At 36.4% G+C, this 19,551-nt stretch overlaps 1 protein-coding gene across 4 annotated transcripts in view; it reads right to left on the reverse strand.

Annotated features, from left to right (window-relative positions):
• Positions 1-19,551, reverse strand: part of INPP4B (inositol polyphosphate-4-phosphatase type II B) — a 371,544-nt gene that overhangs the window by 336,953 nt on the left and 15,040 nt on the right. For all 4 annotated transcript variants that reach the window (XM_082390014.1, XM_082390013.1, XM_082390011.1 and 1 more), the window contains 2 exons: positions 17,997-18,208; positions 15,726-15,770 (listed from right to left, as the gene is read on the reverse strand). In XM_082390014.1, coding sequence (XP_082246140.1) covers positions 15,726-15,770; positions 17,997-18,087 — 136 coding nt within the window. In that variant the 5' untranslated portion in view covers positions 18,088-18,208. Of the gene's footprint in view, positions 1-15,725; positions 15,771-17,996; positions 18,209-19,551 lie in introns of those variants that run through there.

Genomic DNA, 19,551 nt, shown 5'->3' on the forward strand with positions numbered 1-19,551 from the left:
TGGCAGTTCTTTCTTGCTCTGTGTAGTAGTCAAAGGCTCAGGGTCGTAGATTCCAGTCCTGACCAGGTAACTTCGGATTTGTTATGGAATCTCGGTATCCTCCTCAGGAAATGAGGATGAAAATTACAGTTATTCTCACTGCGTGCTTGTGAATATATGTAGGGAAAAAAGATGTGTGAATTTCCTAATGGTGTATTAATAATGTACTTCTCCCTTTCATGTATATTAGCTCAAACACTCTGTGAAATAAGAATTATTATCTACAACTTACGCACAAGGAATCAGATTTTCAGAGAGGGTAAGGGATTAATCCAGAACAGTCATTTTAAAATATCATTAAGCAATCATTTATACACCTAGCACCATTCTTAGTGCTTTAAGTACACTACCTTATTTAAGCTGCAAAACAACCCAGTCAACATGTAATTGTTCCGAATCACACAGGTAGCCAGTAGCAGGATAAGGATTCAAATGCTCTCATAATGGCAGCCCAGCCCATGCTCTCAAACACTGCCCTTGTACTGCCTTCTCTCAGGGTTACACGTGGTAGGCTGAAATCCAGGCTCAGATCTCTGGACCTCAGTCCATTTCTCCGATTTTAGTTCTGTTATGCTTCTTGCTATTTGTGTATATATGTTCTTAACAGCACCTCTATAGGAAGATAGCTTGCTTCCTGATGCTATCATAGTACAGGAGTCTCGAAGTTACTTTGTGAAGAATTTGGGGCATAAAGTTCTACACAGATAAGCAATTGTCAGCGATCTAGTCTAGTTACAGAACCCACTTGTTCAGCTTGGCCCATGACTGATTCTTCCTGTCAGTTCTCTCTAGATGAACCCCAAGGACAGTCAGGCTCTGCCCTTCCTGATATAATTTGCTAACAACAAAGCATCAACAGTTAAATAATTGTCTTCACTGAGAATACTAAAATGAATTGCTTTTTACAAACCATTGTGTTAGTGACAATTACAAAACATTTCAAGGGCATTTCTAAACCTATAAATTTATTTTATGAAGAAATGTGAGTCAAAAAGCAATGGCATTCATGCCTGCGTTCAGTTCGTGGATATTTACTGAATGTCTAAACGTGCCCAGCATGATTCTAGGTGACAGTTTCATAGCAGTGAATAGGAAAGCAAGTTCTCTATTTTATGGAGCTTACAGTCTAGCAAGACATAAAGTTAAAAAAAAATAATAATTTAGTGAGCATTTTAAACAGGGTGATTAAATTGAGAGTGTTGGGAGGAGCAAGAATCAGGAAAAGCTTCTCTGATGAGGTGACATCTGAGTTGTGATCTAAAACTTACCAAGGGGCCAGCTGAGGGGCGGGGAGCGGGGGAGAACAAATGCCAAGACCCAAATGTTTGGCTTGTTTGAGAAGCAAAAAGAAGACGAATGAGGTTGAGACTAAGGCTGCAGAGTGAGCTGGAAGACCAGCACAGGTAAGGTGAGAAGGGCCTGCCGCCCAAGATCCCTGTAGAGTGTGGTAAGATATTTCAATTTTATTCTTTTTTTCAAATTTTATTGGAGTCTAGTTGATTGACAATGTTGTGTTAGTTTCAGGTGTACAGCACAGTGATTCAGTTATACATACATATATATACATTCTTTTTCAGATTCTTTTCCCATATAGGTTATTATAGACTGTTGAGTAGAGTGCCCTGTGCTAGACAGTAGGTTCTTGTTTATTTTATATATAGTAGTGTGTGCATGTTAATCCCAAGCTCCTAATTTATCCCTCCCCCTACATCCCCCTTTGGTAACCATAAGTGTGTTTTCGAAATCTGTGAATCTGTTTCTGTTTTGTAAATCAGTTCATTTATATCATTTTTTAAAAATTATATTCCACACATGTGTGATATCATATGATATTTGTCTACCTCTGTCGATTTTATTCTAAGTGAAATGGAAGCCATGGAAGGATTTTAACTAGGGAAGTAAAGAAATCCCAATTATATATATATATATATATATTTTTAACATTTTTATATTATTTATTCTGGCTCTCCCATCAGGAAGGGAGTGTGAAGGGGTAAGAGTAGATGCAAGCAGACCTAGGAGGACTCCCTTAATCGGCTCAGGTGAGAGCTGACAGTGGCTGAGAATTGAACGATATCGGTGGCAACGGATAGAGGTGATCAAGTTCAGAATACACTTTGCACATAGAAAGTATAGGACTTGAAGATGGATTTGACATGAGGTTAGGGAAAAAGAAGTATCAAGAAAGAGTTAAGAGGTTGAGGATTTGCATAACAGAATGGATGGTGATGTATTTTAAGGAGATGGATATCATTGGGGAAATAAAATGTTTGGGAGGGACAGGAAATGGGAATCAAGAAATCAGGTTTTAACTACCTTGAGTTTAAAACCCCTCCTAGGAAGTCAAGTGTCTTGAGCAAATGACACTGTGGAGTTCAGAGGAGAGCAAGGATCAACATTCCAGCTGAAGGGAGCGCTCCAAGGACCTGATCCTAAGATCTGATGGTTTACCTCTCAGACACAGGATTAAAGATACAATGAGAAATATAAAAATGAGGGACAATTCCACTTAAAAGCCTTGGTCTTAAAGGTGTGTTCCCTTCTCATGCATCTTCCTTGATTTACTTTTAAGTCCAGGATATTTCTTCCCCTTTAACAACAAAATAACCTTTGGGGTCTGAAATAGCCAAAAGTGCATTTTTCTTCTTTCATTCTCGGATGTCGCACAATCCACAGTGTCGAAGAGAATGGGCTCTAGAGTGAGCCTGTGAGATTCAAATCTCAACTCTTCAGCCTCTCCATAATTCAGTTTCCAAAATGTAGATAATAATGGTGCCTAATCAGAGTTACTGTGAGGATTAGATGAGATAAAATTGGTAAGGTACTTATTTAAGAGCCTGGAACATTATAAATATGCAATAAATGTTTGCTATCCTTAAAAAAAAAAAAAAAAAAAGACCTCCTAGAGAAGCAAGTGGAGATATTTACTAGCCAGTTGAAAAAGGGAGGAGGGAGATTATCATACTAAGTGGTAAGTCAGACAGAAAAAGACAAGTATCATATGATATTGCTTATATGGGGAATCTAAAAAAATGATACAAACAAACTTATTTACAAAACAAAAACAGACTCACAGACATAGAAAACAAACATATGGTTACCAAAGCAGTAAGGGGTGGGGAAGGATAAATTAGGAGTTTGGGATTAACAGATATGTACCACTCTATATAAAATAGATAACCAACAAGGATCTAATGTATAGCACAGAGAACTATACTCACTATCTTGTAATAACCTATAATGCAAAAGAATCTGAAAAAAGAATATATATATATTTTCCAGATTCTTTTCCATATATACATATATATATATATAAACTGAACCACTTTGCTGTACACCTGAACCTAACACAAAATTGTAAATCAATTACACTTCAAGAAAAAAAAACAAGAAAAGTGAAGGCAAGAGTTACAAATTTTGGAGACAAAGACCCGTAAATATTCTTTAAAGCCATAGACTTTGAAACTGCTTAGAGCAAGAGGGTGTTTAAGTTTCGTGAGTATTAGGATAAAACTGATATTCTGAATTTGAGCAAGTTTTGACCTGGGAATACCTCTTGTGTTCAGACTGACTTCTGCCACCTTACCCCTGTAGATGACAGCCAAGAGCCATGTCCTTGTCATGGTCAAGTAGAGGGAATGGAGGAGTAAGGGGCAGAGAACTTGAAAAGTTTTGGACTTTGCTGTACCAGAAACATGAGCGCGGGCAAGTCACTCAACCCATCTGACAGTCAGTTCCTGCTGTTGTAAAATGGGGAAAGCACCGCCATTGGCAACTGTGAAAGGTCAAAGCTCAAGTAAGAAGCATTTGGGAAAAGACTGCTCTGTACAGTGGACGTGGGAAGGGACTTTTCTTTAATCCCACGTTCCACTCTACTAGGTTTCTTCCCCCTGGTTTGGCTCCCAGGTAGCCTTAGATACATTTGCATGCCATCTGCTTGACAAGAAGCCCCACTGACAAATCTCAGCCACACGGACAACAGCATCAGGGGACCTCGCTCCCTCATAACCTCGGTGGCTTCCTAATGAACAAACCTGCTAGGCAGTCCTGATTCCTCAATTACCCACAAGCAGCAACAGATGCTGAAAAGGTAGACCTGTTCCAGTGACCAGCACTCTCAGTGATTAGACAATGGAGGAAAGAAAGTAATTAGGTCAATCACACACAAAGAGAAATAAACTGGATGGGGCATGTTGATCGTGGAGGAAAGACAGATAAACAAGGTAGATGTGAACATTTAAGAAAAAAAACCTCTAATTTAACAAGTAATTAGCTAAACCCATGTGGAATAATCAATTTAGGCCTCCCTTAACTAAATGTTCCTGTGGTATATTATTCAGAAAGAAATGGGAACAGAAAAATAGATATAATTTATTGCAACAAAATTCAGTTAAATGGTACACTCCTAGCAAATAGGAAGTGAGGCAAAAAGAGACGTTTGTTCTCTTATATACTTTTCACTGATTAACTGATGTCATGTATCTCAACCTCCTGAAGAATGCCAAGCTAGAATTTAGACCAGTAGCAATAAGAACAGCTACGTTCCAGAGGGAGCACACATTAAATCTTGAGTCCCCAGAAAACACTACCCACACGACAGACCTGTTAAGAAGCTCTAATTAGTTCACTTTCTCTTCCTTCAATTAAATCTCTATCTCAGCAGTACAAAAACGTGATGCAGGTCTTAGATAACCTTTTATTGTCTACCCCCCTCCAATCCCGTACTTTTAATAATCAGCCACAAAGAACATGGCCTTTGGAGTTAAAAATCTATATTTCTCCACTCCCAGCTTTATGCCCTTGGGCAAGTGACTGCACCTGTGAAACAGGAATAGTGAGAAGCACCTAGCTGGTCTGTTCTAAGATCAGAGATAAAATGTGAAAAGACACATTGGGAAGATTCCTGTGTCTGCAAACTCTGCATAGGTAGGCAATTGTCAGGGGCACAGCACAGCTACAGATTTTGCTGTGTCCCACTCAGCATGGTCTGAGCCTTCTCTGAGTTTCATCTAGTTTAGCCCCAAAGCCAGTAGGACTCAATACCTGGCACTTAGGAGTTCAATAAGTGATAGCAATTATCATGCACAAAAATTCAGTGCCAAGACCCCTTTCCGAAAAAGTACTCACTGAGTATGACAAAGTGATTTACCCAAGGTTAAATCCAAAATAGCAAAGGCTAACCAATCGTTAGGTATATGTCAGATACCAGTTTAAAGGCTTTCTGGATATTAATTCGTTTAATCCTAACAAGACCATATAAGGTAGATACTGATCCCCTTCCTGTTCTACAGAGAAGAAAATAGGGAGTCAGAGACATTGTGTCATTTTTCCAAGGCTGCCTGTGGAGGTAGTAACAAAGACATTGTTAAAATTCTAGAGTAGTCTTCACACTCCCATCTCTTAGCTATATTGCCTCCTCACTCAGATTGTAGACTGAAATTTGAGCCTGAAATGCAAAACTACTGTCTATTATTTTGGTTGTGGTGATAAACTGTTGTTCTGAAAAACATCTCTTCAAAAGTAGTGCTAGTTACCCGATGTTGTCAAAATTGAGATAGCTCCGAGAAAGATGCGTCTGGCAGATTCTTGTGTCTGCAAGCTCTGCATAGGTAGGCAATTGTCAGGGACACAGCATGGCCACAGAGTCTGCCGTGTCTAGCTTAGCATGGCCTGAGACTTCCCTGAGCTTCATCTGTTGATAGCTTAGCGCCAAAGCCAGTAAGCCTCAATTCTTCCTGATCCCCAACTACAATTTGCAAGCACTAGAATAATGTTGAAAGACTTGTGTTTATTTAGAATTTTAAAACAAGTTTCTCATGTATGTGCAACAATTGTAAAATACTGCAAGAAGATTTCTAGAGCCTTAATTTATTTTTAGAGTGGGATTATAAGTAATAAAGAGGAAAATGTAAATGAGCATTAAACTCATCACCTTAGGAAATGAGCTGTAGGATTTTCTTTCATGTAGTTTGCTACTCCCTTTGCCTGAATTGTCTCTTGTGTTCCTTCTAAACCAGCTGAAATCCTGCTCATCCTAGCAAACCTGGTCCAAATGCCACTTCCTCTGAGATGTTTCTTCTGATGCCACAGTTATATTTAATCACTGGTTGCTCAGTACTTCCATAGTTCTTGGCTTATGTCGTTATTTTGCCCTTATCACAATCTACCTGGCCTGATAGTTTGTCTCTACCATGTCCTGGAAATTCTTGAAAAACAGGAATCAAGAAGGAGGGAGGACAGCCTGATGGTTAAAAGCAGGAGTTCAGATCAGACAAAACTCAGCTTGGATTCTGACTCTGTCGCTCAAATTCCATAAGATCTTTGGAAAGTTGATCATTGGGAATCTTAGATTTTTCCTCTTTCCATTGAAGATAATATGGGCGAGTTTGTTCTGTACTCAGATTCCTGGGTTCAAATCTTAGGTTCATAACTTTACTTGTTTATGTCTAAGTACCCTTTCCTATAAGACAAAGATGATAATAGAGAATTTATCTCATAATGAAATTCTGAGAATTAAAGTAATTAGTCTATGTAAATTATTTAGAACAACGTCTGGTGAACAAACAAGCACTTAGTAAATGTTAGCTATTTTAATATTATCCTGTAGAATTGTGGTAAGGAAAACATGCCATCCTGTTTGTAAAGAGATAAGCACATAGTAGATGCTCAAAAAATGGTAGCTATTACTGTGATTTCCCGGTACTTTACACTGTAAGAATAAAGAAAATGGCAATCAACGTATCATGAGCAAAAAAATAGAGCAAGCACATTCTTAGCAGTTGTTTCTCTTGTTGCTTGAAAATCATCTTGCAGCTTATATGAAGAAGTATTTCATATAGTATTTTTATCAATAGATTAAATACAAAAATATACCTCTGTGCTCAGTATTCCCTTTAGTTTGCCTATAATACCACATAGAGGGTAAAAATACTAAAGAAGATATAATAAAATCTTCCATTCTCCCATTGGAGCTTTAAAAAAGTCAGAACTTTATGATCACTTATGAACACAGATCAGCAGGACAGTAGAAGTGTGAACACAGGAGAAAATTGGCAAGTTGAGCCTCCTCAGATTTTTTTTTTCTTTTCCAGAAACATATAAAACAATGGCTGATTTATAGCAGTTCATAAAGTATGAATGGATGTGACATGCAGGTTAATGAAGGCCTTAGCAAGCTATAAAAGCAGTGTCTATACAGAGATGAGACAGGTTTTGTGCAGCTTGTCAGTTTGGGCGTATTTTATACACATTTTCAAATTCTGAACACAGAAAACTGATCACATGATTTACATGACTTTTTTTTTTTCCTAGCTGGGTTATTAGAAATATTGTGGCTGTACATATAAAATCTAAAATCAGTACACAAAATCACCTATATGCTCCAACAGAACAAAGAACAAAGCATTTAGAATCAGCATTCTTCTTGTCCTTATTGAAAGTCACTCTGATATTTGAAGTAACCTACCCAAGGACATCTTGCCATTACACCATAACGTAATGTTGTGATAGAACTGAATTTCAATCACTGAATTCTAGCCTGGTACACATCATCTACCTGGTACAGGTATATAGTGGGTTGCATGCCCACAGACTTTTTAAAGTCTCTATTTCCATAGAGAAAACAGAGTTTCTACAAGGGTGTACTTCAATTTGTTTATTTAGTCACATTATGTATGGCAGAACTGACATGGCTTACAGAGTGAATGTGAAGTAATTTCCTATGAAGCACTTGGAATCACTGATTTTTCAGTATATATCATGACTCCAAAGGACCAGGAACTAGATGAATCAAGAATCCTATTTAAGAGCACAGTTTTTATTTTCTCTTCTGGGAAGACAAGATGGCTGGCTTGTTATACGTAACTTGGTGTAATAAATATAAGTATTTATTGCACGCCTTTTTGTGTCTGTGTTTTCTGAATTTGGAGTATTTATCTTGTTCCAAGCACCAAGCGTCTGCTTCTGCTGCTCTCCTGGTCTAAAATGTGATTCCTCCTTTCCTCTACCTCTTCTAATGCTGCTTTCTTTCCTCCTTCAGAAACTCGCTTTAGTTAGTCTTCCTTGGAAAGCCTTTCCTGACCACTCCTTCTCATACTAGTTTGATCCTTTACACCATCTCTCATATTCTTAGAGCCCCTGAAAAACAGCTTAGCGTTTAAGGATCTTTTTAATCACTTCAGGAGTCTTAGTTTGATCTCTCTACTTATACTATGAGTTAACTGAAAGCAAAGAGCAAAATTTGACTCCTTCAAATATGCCCCCTTTCTTGTTCAGCTTTTTTAGGTATTTATTTAAACAAACAAACACTTGATCGTGACATTTATATGGGCACGTTGCAGAGATTTTAAAAGATATAACAAAATATCTTTATGCTTTCCTTTGGAAAGCATAACAAAGGAAATAAAAACTGTACCAAGTTGTGAGAACCATGATTAAAGACACTCATGCCTAGTTTTCCAATCTTGTTATTTTGTACACAAACACCGTTAACACAGTTAAATAAGGGTTATGTTGTACAAGCAGTTTGTTATCCTGCTTTGACAAGTCTTATATTCCCCTGTTTGATGAAATATCCTTTTGAAAGACGATTTTTTAATGACTGAATAGTCTTCTATCTTAAGAATCTATGTTTCACTATAAAAATTAAACAACACGTGCTGATTGACTCTGAGTTGGGGATGAAATACAGTGGCTTAAACTTCCCCTTTATCTATCCTGACTTTGAAGCATTAGGAAAAAAAGTCAAGAAATGAGATGGGAAAACAGAAATCAAGAGAGAAAACTATCAGAAAATGTATGACAATAACTATCTGAAAATGTATGACCACTCTACAGAGATAACTGCGATATATTTCTGCATTGCCTATTATTGATTGTTATCTGATATAATTTTCACTATAGTACTAAGAAAATTATAGCAGTTAATATAGATTTACTGATTTTAGAGAAAATTGAAAGAAAAAGTAAGGATCTGTTAAATAATTTGAACCTCAGATTAGTCTTATTTTACGTACTAATAAAACCTATAGGGGAGGAATTGATCCATTTTCAATTCCAGGGGAAAAAGTCTCAGGAAAAATTCATTCCATAAATTTATGTACTGATTCTTAAAAGATAAATCAGCTTCACAGAAGGCAAAGGATCTAACAGTCAGTTGGCTTTGAATCCCATCTCTCTCTATCCTTTACTCACTAGAGTCTTGGCATCACCCAAGCACCAGGGCTGATCCTATTGTCCAGAGGTGAGGTACAGGTGAGGGTGAGGGAGACTAGAAGAGGCCATGGGAGTAGGGCTCTCACTGGCTCAGCCCATCTTCTATCCTACTACTGTCCTAATCTGACCTTGGCATTCCAGTAGCCCAGCAAATGGTCCTTCACTATTTGCCATTTCCTCTTTTACTAAGAGCCCAGATCAGCTCATAGCTTGGTTTCACGCCTGATCAAACTAGCAACCTGATTGACTATCCTTGAACCCAAGTATTTCCATTCTTAAAACCCTATTACCTACTGCACAAGTATCTACTATAGCCTGCCCCCTCCTGCTGGGAAAGTCAACTGGGTTTTTTTTTAAAACCTTTTTTTAAATTGAAGTATAGTAAATTTACAATGTTGTGTTAGTTTCAGATGTACAGCAAAATGATTCAGTTCTATATATCTATAACAATATCCATTCTTTTTCTGATTCTTTTCCATTATGGGTTATTATAAGATATTGAATATAGTTCCCCATGCTATACAGTAGGTCCTTATTGTTTATCTATTTTATTTATATTAGTGTGTATATGTTAATCCCAAATTCTGAATTTATCTCCCCCGCTTTGGTAACCGTAAGTTTTTTGATGTCTGTGAGTCTATTTCTGCTTTGTAAATAAGTTCATTTGTATCATTTTTTAAGATTCCACATGTAAGTGATACATGATATTTGTCTTTGTCTGACTTACTTCACTTAATATGAATCTCTAGGTACATCCAAGTTGCTGCAAATGGCATTATTTTATTCTTTTTTATGGCTGAGTATATTCCATTGTATACATATATACCACATCTTCTTTATCCATTCATCTGTCAATGGACATTTAGGTTGTTTCCATGTCTTGGCTATTGTAAGTAGTGCTGCAATGAATATTGGGGTACATGTGTCTTTTTGAATTAGAGTTTTCTCCAGATATATGCCCAGGAGTGGGATTGCAGGATCATATGGCAACTCTACTTTTAGTTTTTAAAGGAAACTCCATACTGTTCTCCATAGTGATTGCACCAATTTACATTCCCAGCAACAGTGTAGGATGGTTCCCTTTTCTCCACACCCTCGCCAGCATTTATTATTTGTAGACTTTTTGATGATGGCCATTCTGACTGGTGTGAGGTGATACCTCATGGTAGTTTCGATTTGCATTTGTCTAATAATTAGCAATATTGAGCATCTTTTCATGTGCCTGTTGGCCATCTGTATGTCTTCTTTGAAGAAATGTCTACTTAGGTCTTCTGCCCATTTTTTGATTGGGTTGTTTGTTTTTTGGTCTTTTTTTTGATATTAAGTTGAATGAGCTATTTGTATATTTTGGAAATAAATCCCTTGTCAGTCGCATCATTTGCAAATATTTTCTCCCATTCTGTACATTGTCTTCTTGTTCACCTGGATCTTACATTTAGTATGGATACTTTCCAAATCAGCATCTGAAACATGCATAAGTCCCTTTGGACACAAAGAGTCCTTCCTTGACCCTCTATATTCAAAATAGTCCCTCTGAAATGTAAACTTTTTTGGATATTTGATTATATTAAGGAATTTTTATCAATATTTTTAGGACTAATAAAGGTATTGTGGTTATGTTTTGAAAAAACAATGAACAAAAACAAAAACAAAAATAGTCCTTCTGTTCCCCAAGTCAACTACCTCTCCCCCAGGCACGTTCTAGATAGTCGTCCTGTTTCTGTCTACATAGAACTTAACACTACCTGAAATTACTTTATTTATAAGTTTTCTATGCTCCTAATACACTTTAGATTAGTGAATTACTTGCACTTGTTAAGGATTTCACTCCAGCCTCCACGTCCCCACATTCCTATCATAATTGACACTGAGGCTGTTGACACATATAAAATGTGTGTTTTGATGTACCCTGTGTCTGGCTTCCAGTAGGTATCAGTCATCAACGTGTAAGTTATTTAAAGAATGTGACTTCACAGTGTCAAATAAAAAACACAAGAACCACATGTACACATACATGCCATTCCTCCTGTGCATTAACATGCATTAATGACTATTGCCTTGGATTTGTGGTATGTGTGGTGTCCATATAAAAATATGAAAACATATTCTTCTAAGTATTCTATTGACTCTGGAGATAGTAAATGGAAGCATGAAAATAAACATCATAAGCATAATCAGGGGGATAAACTTAAGAAATAGTTCATAGGAATTTCTTTTCTTTCATATCTTTGTCAAATGACTCACCTCTATACATTTTCCACAGTGGTTTCAAGAAAGAAATGTTACCAGATTGTAAGAAATGATCCCTCTTCTTAAATGCCAGCTTTGTTGAAATGAAAACAATTTTATTAGACTGTAAACAAAATCTGTGTTCTTTTGGGTTTTTAATTATTTTTCTCTTTGTGAAAATAAAAAGGGTATCAATGTACTCAAGTGAAACAATGAAAGACATGTGGAAGCAGAGCTGTAGGTGTAAGGGTGAAGTACAGAATTTAAATGCAGTCACCCACTAGAAATACAGTTGACAATGGGCATGAGATACTCATTTTATCAGTACGTGCATATATTGCACTATTTTTAGCTGATTAGCTTGCTCAATTGACTAAACATCTCCTAACTCATTTACTTAGATAAAGATGTAGCAGAGGAAATTCAGCAAGATATAATGATTTTATAGCGGCATATAGACAAGGCAGAGACAAATCCTTGATGGAATATAACTCATACAAAGCAATATGACACCTACAAAATTAGTGTGGCTGTTTTCCCAATTTAAAAAGCAAGGCCATTGAAACTCTTAACTTGTTTGAATACTTTGGTACAGAACTGATAATCAAATAAAAAAAAAAATTAGTTGGATGGAGAAACAACAAGGTCCTACTGTATAGCACAGAGAACTATATTCAATATCCTGAGATAAACCATAATGGAAAAGAATATATAAAATATGTATATACATGTATGACTGAATCACTTTGCCGTACAGCAGCAGAAATTAACACAACATAAATCAACTATACTTCAATTAAAAAAATCCCCCCCCCCCAAAAGAATTTAGTTGGAAAATTAGGTGGAAAAAAGTCTCTTACCTTGTTTGTTCCATTTTTTCCTAGATTTTTTTTTTTTTTTGTATTAAGATGCTTTGCTTTCGTTCTGATTAAATAAACATGCACATTCTTAAACGATGACAAAAATATTTAAGAAACTATTATTCTCTCATTTTTAATTATGAAGTGAAGTCAGCTATATAATAGATGAAATCTTGAATAATTTGTGAGAGTAAAAAAAACTTAAAGGAAAAAAAGAGACAAAAATATACTGTAAAACCTACATGGGTTTAGCTGTAATCTCCTTGAAAGAGTAGTTTTTTCAAAAAATTCTTCAAGAGATGGTACAGTTAAGGATCTTAAAGTGCTAAGAAACATAACAAACAGTTTGGGAAATACATCTTCCAGAATCAAGAACACAATTCCCTGAAGATTCTAAATAACTTTCTTTTGTTTACTCATCAGGCATTTCCTGCCATATGATAAAATTACCTGTTGTTAAGAATTCTACTGTATTTTTTGAATAGATATGAAAAAAGAAAATTAAGGTTTGCTTTTCTAAATGGGAGGAATATTATTATGAATAAATTCTCAGAGCTGCTCATCTCTGAGATTATGATTCAAAGCCAGAAATGTAAGTGACGACAGCATTGTTCCCAAACTTGACTGCGCTTTCAAAAGAGTTAGTATAGTTAGGTCTTTGAACAAGATAAATAACTCTAATTGAAATAGAAGACAGGGGGAGGGGGAAGGGTAAGCTGGGACGAAGTGAGAGAGTGGCATGGACATATATACACTACCAAATGTAAAATAGATAGCTAGTGGGAAGCAGCTGCATAGCACAGGGAGATCAGCTCGGTGCTTTGTGACCACCTAGAGGGGTGGGATAGGGAAGGTGGGAGGGAGACGCAAGAGGGAGGGGATATGGGGATATATGTATACGTATAGCTGATTCACTTTGTTATAAAGCAGAAACTAACACACCATTGTAAAGCAATTATACCCCAATAAAGATGTTAAAAAAAAAAAGAAATAATATACATAAGTATAAAAAAAAAAAAGAAAAAGTATGTATATTAGTTGTTGGGTGAGAGTTATGGGGTCTTCAAGGATCCCCAAAGGGCAATTTAACTGGGAAAAAAAAAAAAAGAAACAGAAGACAGGTATTTGGCCCAGGCATTCTGTCTCCATGTTTGACTAACAGCCTCCACTCCAGTTGCTTCTGCCTAGTTCAGATTTCCCCTGTTCTCAGGATGTAAGTAAGAAAGCTTTCTCTGTGTTTTGAAATACACCAAATTAGTCTAACAAATCTTCATTTTCAGAAGTCCTGTTAAAAAGGTAAAAAATGAATTTCTTCTCTTAAAAATAAAAGATGAGTAAATGAAGGCTCAAGTAGCAAGAGTCAAGTAGTCAGTGAGTCAAGAGGTGCCTAGGCCTTCTTTGCTACTTGGCTCCTTTTCTGAAAAATGAATGCTTTCTATATCTGACAACATCTGAGAACTCTCTAGAAAAATAAATAAATAAAGTATAGCTTTATCAGTGGTTGCCAGGGATTACAGGAGAGAGGGGGATGAATAGTTAGAAGTCAGAGAACTTTTAGGACAGTGAAGATAATAAGTGTGATATTATAATGATGAATACATGTCTATACATTGTCCAAATCCATAGACTGTATCACACCAAGAATGAATCCTAATGTAAACTATAGACTTAGGGTAATAATAATCTGTCACTGTAAGTTCATCAACTGTAACAACTGTACCACTCTGGCAGGGGATGTACTTTCTGTTCACATTTGATGTGAGTTTAAAACTGCTCTAAAAATAAAATCTATTAGAAAGAGAAAGAAAACAAAACCAAAAAATTATGATTATTTCTTTTCAATAAGTTATGCCTCAAAATGTAATATTTTGAGCAAAGGATGTAAACTTGAAACCTATTTCATTATATAATGAAAAAGTATATTCCTAAAATAATTGGGACTTCAAACAACTAAAAACTACTGCAGATAGTGGATGTATATATTTCAATTTTCCCATAACTTTATGAAATATGTATATCAATATTTAAAGATTTGGATACTAAAATGTATCTGGTGTCTCTATATGAAATTGAATACATGCATTTACAATTCTATAAAACTTCATACAAATAAAATGTAAAGATATTCGGGACCTTTCAAAATATTTGAGAACAGTGAGAGAGGGGGGAAAAAAACCCTCTCTGAATAGTGCATAGGCACCATATTTTTACCCCCTTTAAATACCATTTTGTAGCTAATTCCCTAATAGCACTTTGTAGTCATACCTGATTCAAACACAAAGCAGCTCCCACTCACTAGCTAAGTAGTGGACCAGCCTCAGGGTACACATTTTTTTTAAAACCACTGATGTTTAAGCAAAAAAAAAATTGTATTGAAGTACAGTTGGTTTACAATATTGTAGGGGTGCACATTTTTAATAATTCACCCTTGACAAAGTTAGAAATTTCTACATGCACCAGATCTTTAGAGTTGCTTAAGCAAGTTAAAGCTTTGAATTAAAATTAAACTCTCAAAGTCAAGGATCTGTCCACACATCAAGATGGAAGAGTAAGGGGATTGGGACTTCCCTGGTGGCACAGTGGTTAAGAATCTGCCTGCCAATGCAGGGAACACAGGCTCGAGCCCTGGTCCAGAAAGATCCCACACGCTGCGGAGCAACTAAGCCCGTGCACCACAACTACTGAGCCTGCGTTCTAGAGCCTGCGAGCCACAACTACTGGAGCCCACACACTGCAACTACTGAAGCCTGTGTGCCTAGATCCCGTGCTCTGCAACAAGAGAAGCCACTGCAATGAGAAGCCCACACACTGCAACAAAAAGTAGCCCCCGCTTGCCGCAACTAGAGAAAGCCCGTGCCCAGCAACAAAGACCCAATGCAGCCAAAAATTAATTAATTAATTAATTATTTTTTAAAAAGAGTAAGGGGATATTTTTGAGTGAGTGAGACCGAAAGGGGGCATGAACCTTGTAAATGACATAAAGGAGGATAAAGGAAAACTCTACATGAGCCCAGTCTCCAGCCCAAGGAGTAGATAATTAGACACATGCATTTTGAGAAATGTTGATTAGCAACAAAATCGGGTCACTGTATTAGAATGAGTGCTGGGCACCAGATTTGCGGAGAGCAGACCTGATTGAGAGGCACAAACCCACTGAGCCCTCAATCCTTGCGTCATGAGCTGACCTGCCCCACAGCTCGGATTCTTTACTAATAAATTGGGGAAAATAACACTTACCTTACAGAATGAAATTTTTTCACAGAATGATATTCAAAAGTTTATAAAATATATAATGATATAAGTAACGTATCTAAAGTTGTAAATTATATGTACAAATGGCTTATTACATTTATAGCTATAAATAAATAAGATGGAATTTCTTACCAAGGATGAATTCCAGCTGAGGTTCATTTGGAGTCTTCTGAATACCTATGAATAAGAGGAACAAATTCAGATTGAAGATATTTAACTCATTATGAAAATTATGTCAGCATATATTACTTTCAGCCTGCCCAGTATGTATAAATGCATTAGTTGGCAGAACAAATAAACTCAGTTAATTGTCCTGACATATATATAAGGAGTTGGTTCTCAGGGCAGGACATAATATTTGTAGCAGAACTAGATATGACTACAGATTTGATTGATCTATTTAGCACCATGGCCATAAAAAACTCAGAAACATTGCTTTTGTAAGCCGCATGACAAATATAAAACATATTTTCAACTGTTTCTGTTTCTTTTGGATACATGTAGACAGAGATGGGACCTTCACAAAGGATGACCTCACCAAAGTCCTCTCTAACATAGATTTCTCTTTCACACCACTCCAACCTGGTGTTAATAGTAAATTATTAATTAAAGAGCTACCTCTGGTTAGGTTACTCAGGACATGATGATGGTGGTTATTCAGCCAACTTACTGATAGCTCAAATCAGCATTCTGTTAATGTTTCTATTCCTTTTCTGGCAATTAAAACAAATCTATTACCATGGCTAAATGATTGAAGATGAAGTGGGAGGGAAAGTGAGTCTGAGAAAAAGGCAAGGAAATGGGAATGTCTAATGGTTAGAAGGTAGAAAGGTAAGGCTGGGGCCAGTGATAATGTCCTAGATGGACTCTCTAAGACCACACATGGTGTGGGGCTTCCTAAACAAGAGGGGCTGAGGACTGGGATGTCATTTGTAACCACTCATGGTGACCGAGAAATGTAAGAATATTGTAAAAATCTTTTCCTCATTTATTTTTACTGGTGCACCCATCAGATACAATTTAAATTTATTAGCATTTGGTCATGAATATACTGTGTTAACTACAGATTGGCACTTGCCATCTGCCTCTACAGGGATGAAATCATGTGCTGCAGCTGCTGACCTTCAAAGGAGTTCAGGGTGGAGAGCAGGAATGAGGCACTCTGTGCTCTGTGAAAAACTGGCAGAACCGCTCTTCAGATGGTTAGATATTTTCAGATGACGATTTTATGAGCCCAATTCTTGCATCTCCTCATATCTAGAAAACCACTAAAACCCTGCATGGTGACGTCTGCTCCTGGTACCTAGCAGAAACCTTCTGCAAAAAATATGTGCTTGATTGCATGTACTCTCCCTTCACCAAAATCACATATATACTGACCTTCCCTCCTGCCTCTTTGGAGCTGTTTCTCAGAGCTATCTGAAATGCTGCCTCCCAGGCTATAGTCTTCATTTTGCCCCAAATAAAACTTAACTCACAGCTCTCAAATTGTGCATTTTTTTTTCAGTCAACAACTGTTAGAACCACCTCTTGGTATAAAAATCATCCATTTTTTATTTACAGAGTTCACATTTTTTTGCAGAGTAACCATTTATTTTTATTTCCTGCTGACATTTAACATTGTTATGGTTAACAATTTTAGACTTTCCAAGAGAGGGAAAAGTGACAATCATTAGGTAGGTCTTTGTTAATTTCAAATACTGTGGGGTTTTTTTAAAGGTTATTAACAATCTGCTGTAAGCTCTGACAATCAAATTTCTCAAAATAACTCATCCAACCAATACCATTTTCTAAAGATTATTTTTATAATATAAATGAAATGAGAAGCTAGGCATATGTTTGCCAGGGTTAAATAACTGGGCAACAAGAATCTTCTGAAAAGAAAAAGACACAATTTATACTAAACAATCAAACCCAAACTCTAAGATGTTAAGCATGACAGAAAACGTACAATTCTTCCAATGATTTTAATTACTCGAGTAGCACAAAGACCAGTGTTAATGTTCAACTGCAAATCTTGGCCAAATAGCCAAGCTTGCTCTATTTATGTGACTTAGTGCTCTCAGGTATGGCAGCGACAGGCTAAGCATCTAGTGTAACTATTGTGCCCTAATGCTTTCAACTGAAATGTCTTTGGTTTTAAAGAGAAAATTTCCATGTTCCAAAAAATAATTCCACGTGAGATTATAAAAATGTTCAATAGAAAGTGTACTTAAAAAGTGTTTATTAATGTCTCAATACACATTCAACAATGATGATTCTATTTGCTATTTAACCATTTCATAGATGATCATCTACCTCACCCAAGATAGAAGATGAGAGGCATATCATAGATTCAGAACACTGAAACAAATAGCGCAAAGGAACAAAGTTAGTTAATTTGGGGGGTGCATGCATACTCACTTGTGAACTGAAAGTCCCCAGTATCATTTGCCTGGGGTGTGGGCAGAAAGTTCTGGCCTTCTTCTGATGCTCCTTCCTCTTTGATTTCCATGATCAACCTTCACAGTTCTTTAAATCTTCCAAATATTTGTGCCCAAATGTCACTGCCAATGATTCCTGGTTTAATATAGATGTATCTTCACACTAAAGTCCTGATATCCCACTCTCAAATTCTGCATTTAGGAAACAGCAACAGCAAAAATCTCGGTTACTTCAGAGTTCAGTATAAAGCTAAGAATTAAAGGTAGGCAGAGCCTACAGCTACCTTCATATGAACTTCCTTCCTGCCTATCCCACTTTTACTTTCAGAAACAATCCACCCAGTTAATGTACCATAAACACTGGGTTAAATGGATAATCTCTATGCAATCACTTTATAGTCATATGAGGGACTTCTAAATTCTGAAAGGTATATTATTTCTCTTCTAGTTCATTTTGTAAAATAGCAGAGAGCTATATGTACCTAATTTAGCAGCAAGAGCAGATAGCATCTTGTCCAGGCATTAGCATGTTTTGCTAAGGCGAATCTTGCTATCATTCCTTCCATTAGAACTGCCCTCTATGCTAATCTCTCCATCCACCCTTGTTAGAACATTGTTCATGAGCACATAAAGATAATTTGGCATGATGCTCTTCTTCCAAGGTGAGCCAACAGGTTGTTCAGGGGAGGGAGTTTCCAACCTCATCATTATCCATAAAGTCTCTTGCTGCTCTGTCTGACAAAGGTTTAATTGTTTAATGATCGGGGTATACGGGGAAAAGAATGAATAATAATTCTAAAAAGCAAAAGCTCCAAGGGAAATGAAAATAATGGCAAAATGATGAAAATTAGCATGGGGAAAGAAGCCTCCAAGAATTTAATACCCTGTTGCACAGACAGCCTCAAATAGTATCAAATTCATTTTGATATTTAGTATGTTATACATGACCAAGAACGATTAGGAAAAAAATCAATGCTGTTTTAAATCAAGTTACCAGCTGAATTAAAATGTATAAAAATCTTTAAACGTCTACCCAATGCTGTTTAATGAGATAGCAGCAGTAGAGTTTGGTTTGGAATACTGATTTGGTTTCCAACTTCACAAGTCCACAAACTCACTCTTTGTTGTTCTTAACAAAAGCAGCTTCATTTATAATTCAGCTCTAGTTTTTAAATATCATCTGGCAAAAATTAAATCCACAAAGCATCTTGAATCTTTAGAAACGATTACAATAAGGTTGCAGATAAATACACATTGGCTTCTAAGGATACAACTAGGAATACTTGCTAGGGTAAAGGGCCATAGCACTATCAATAAGACCAAAACCATCAATTTGATAATTATATTTTATTTACCTTTTTATTGAGTTATAGTTAATGCACATTATTATATAAGTTACAGGTGTACAATACTGTGATTCACAATTTTTAAAGTTATAGTGCATTTATAGTTACTACAAAATATTGGCTATATTCCCTATGAGGTACAATATATCCTTGTAGCTTATTTTATACATAATAATTTGTATCTCTTAA

This window comes from Balaenoptera borealis, assembly GCF_965194805.1.
Source record: "Balaenoptera borealis genome assembly, chromosome: 4".
Lineage (NCBI taxonomy): Eukaryota > Metazoa > Chordata > Mammalia > Artiodactyla > Balaenopteridae > Balaenoptera > Balaenoptera borealis.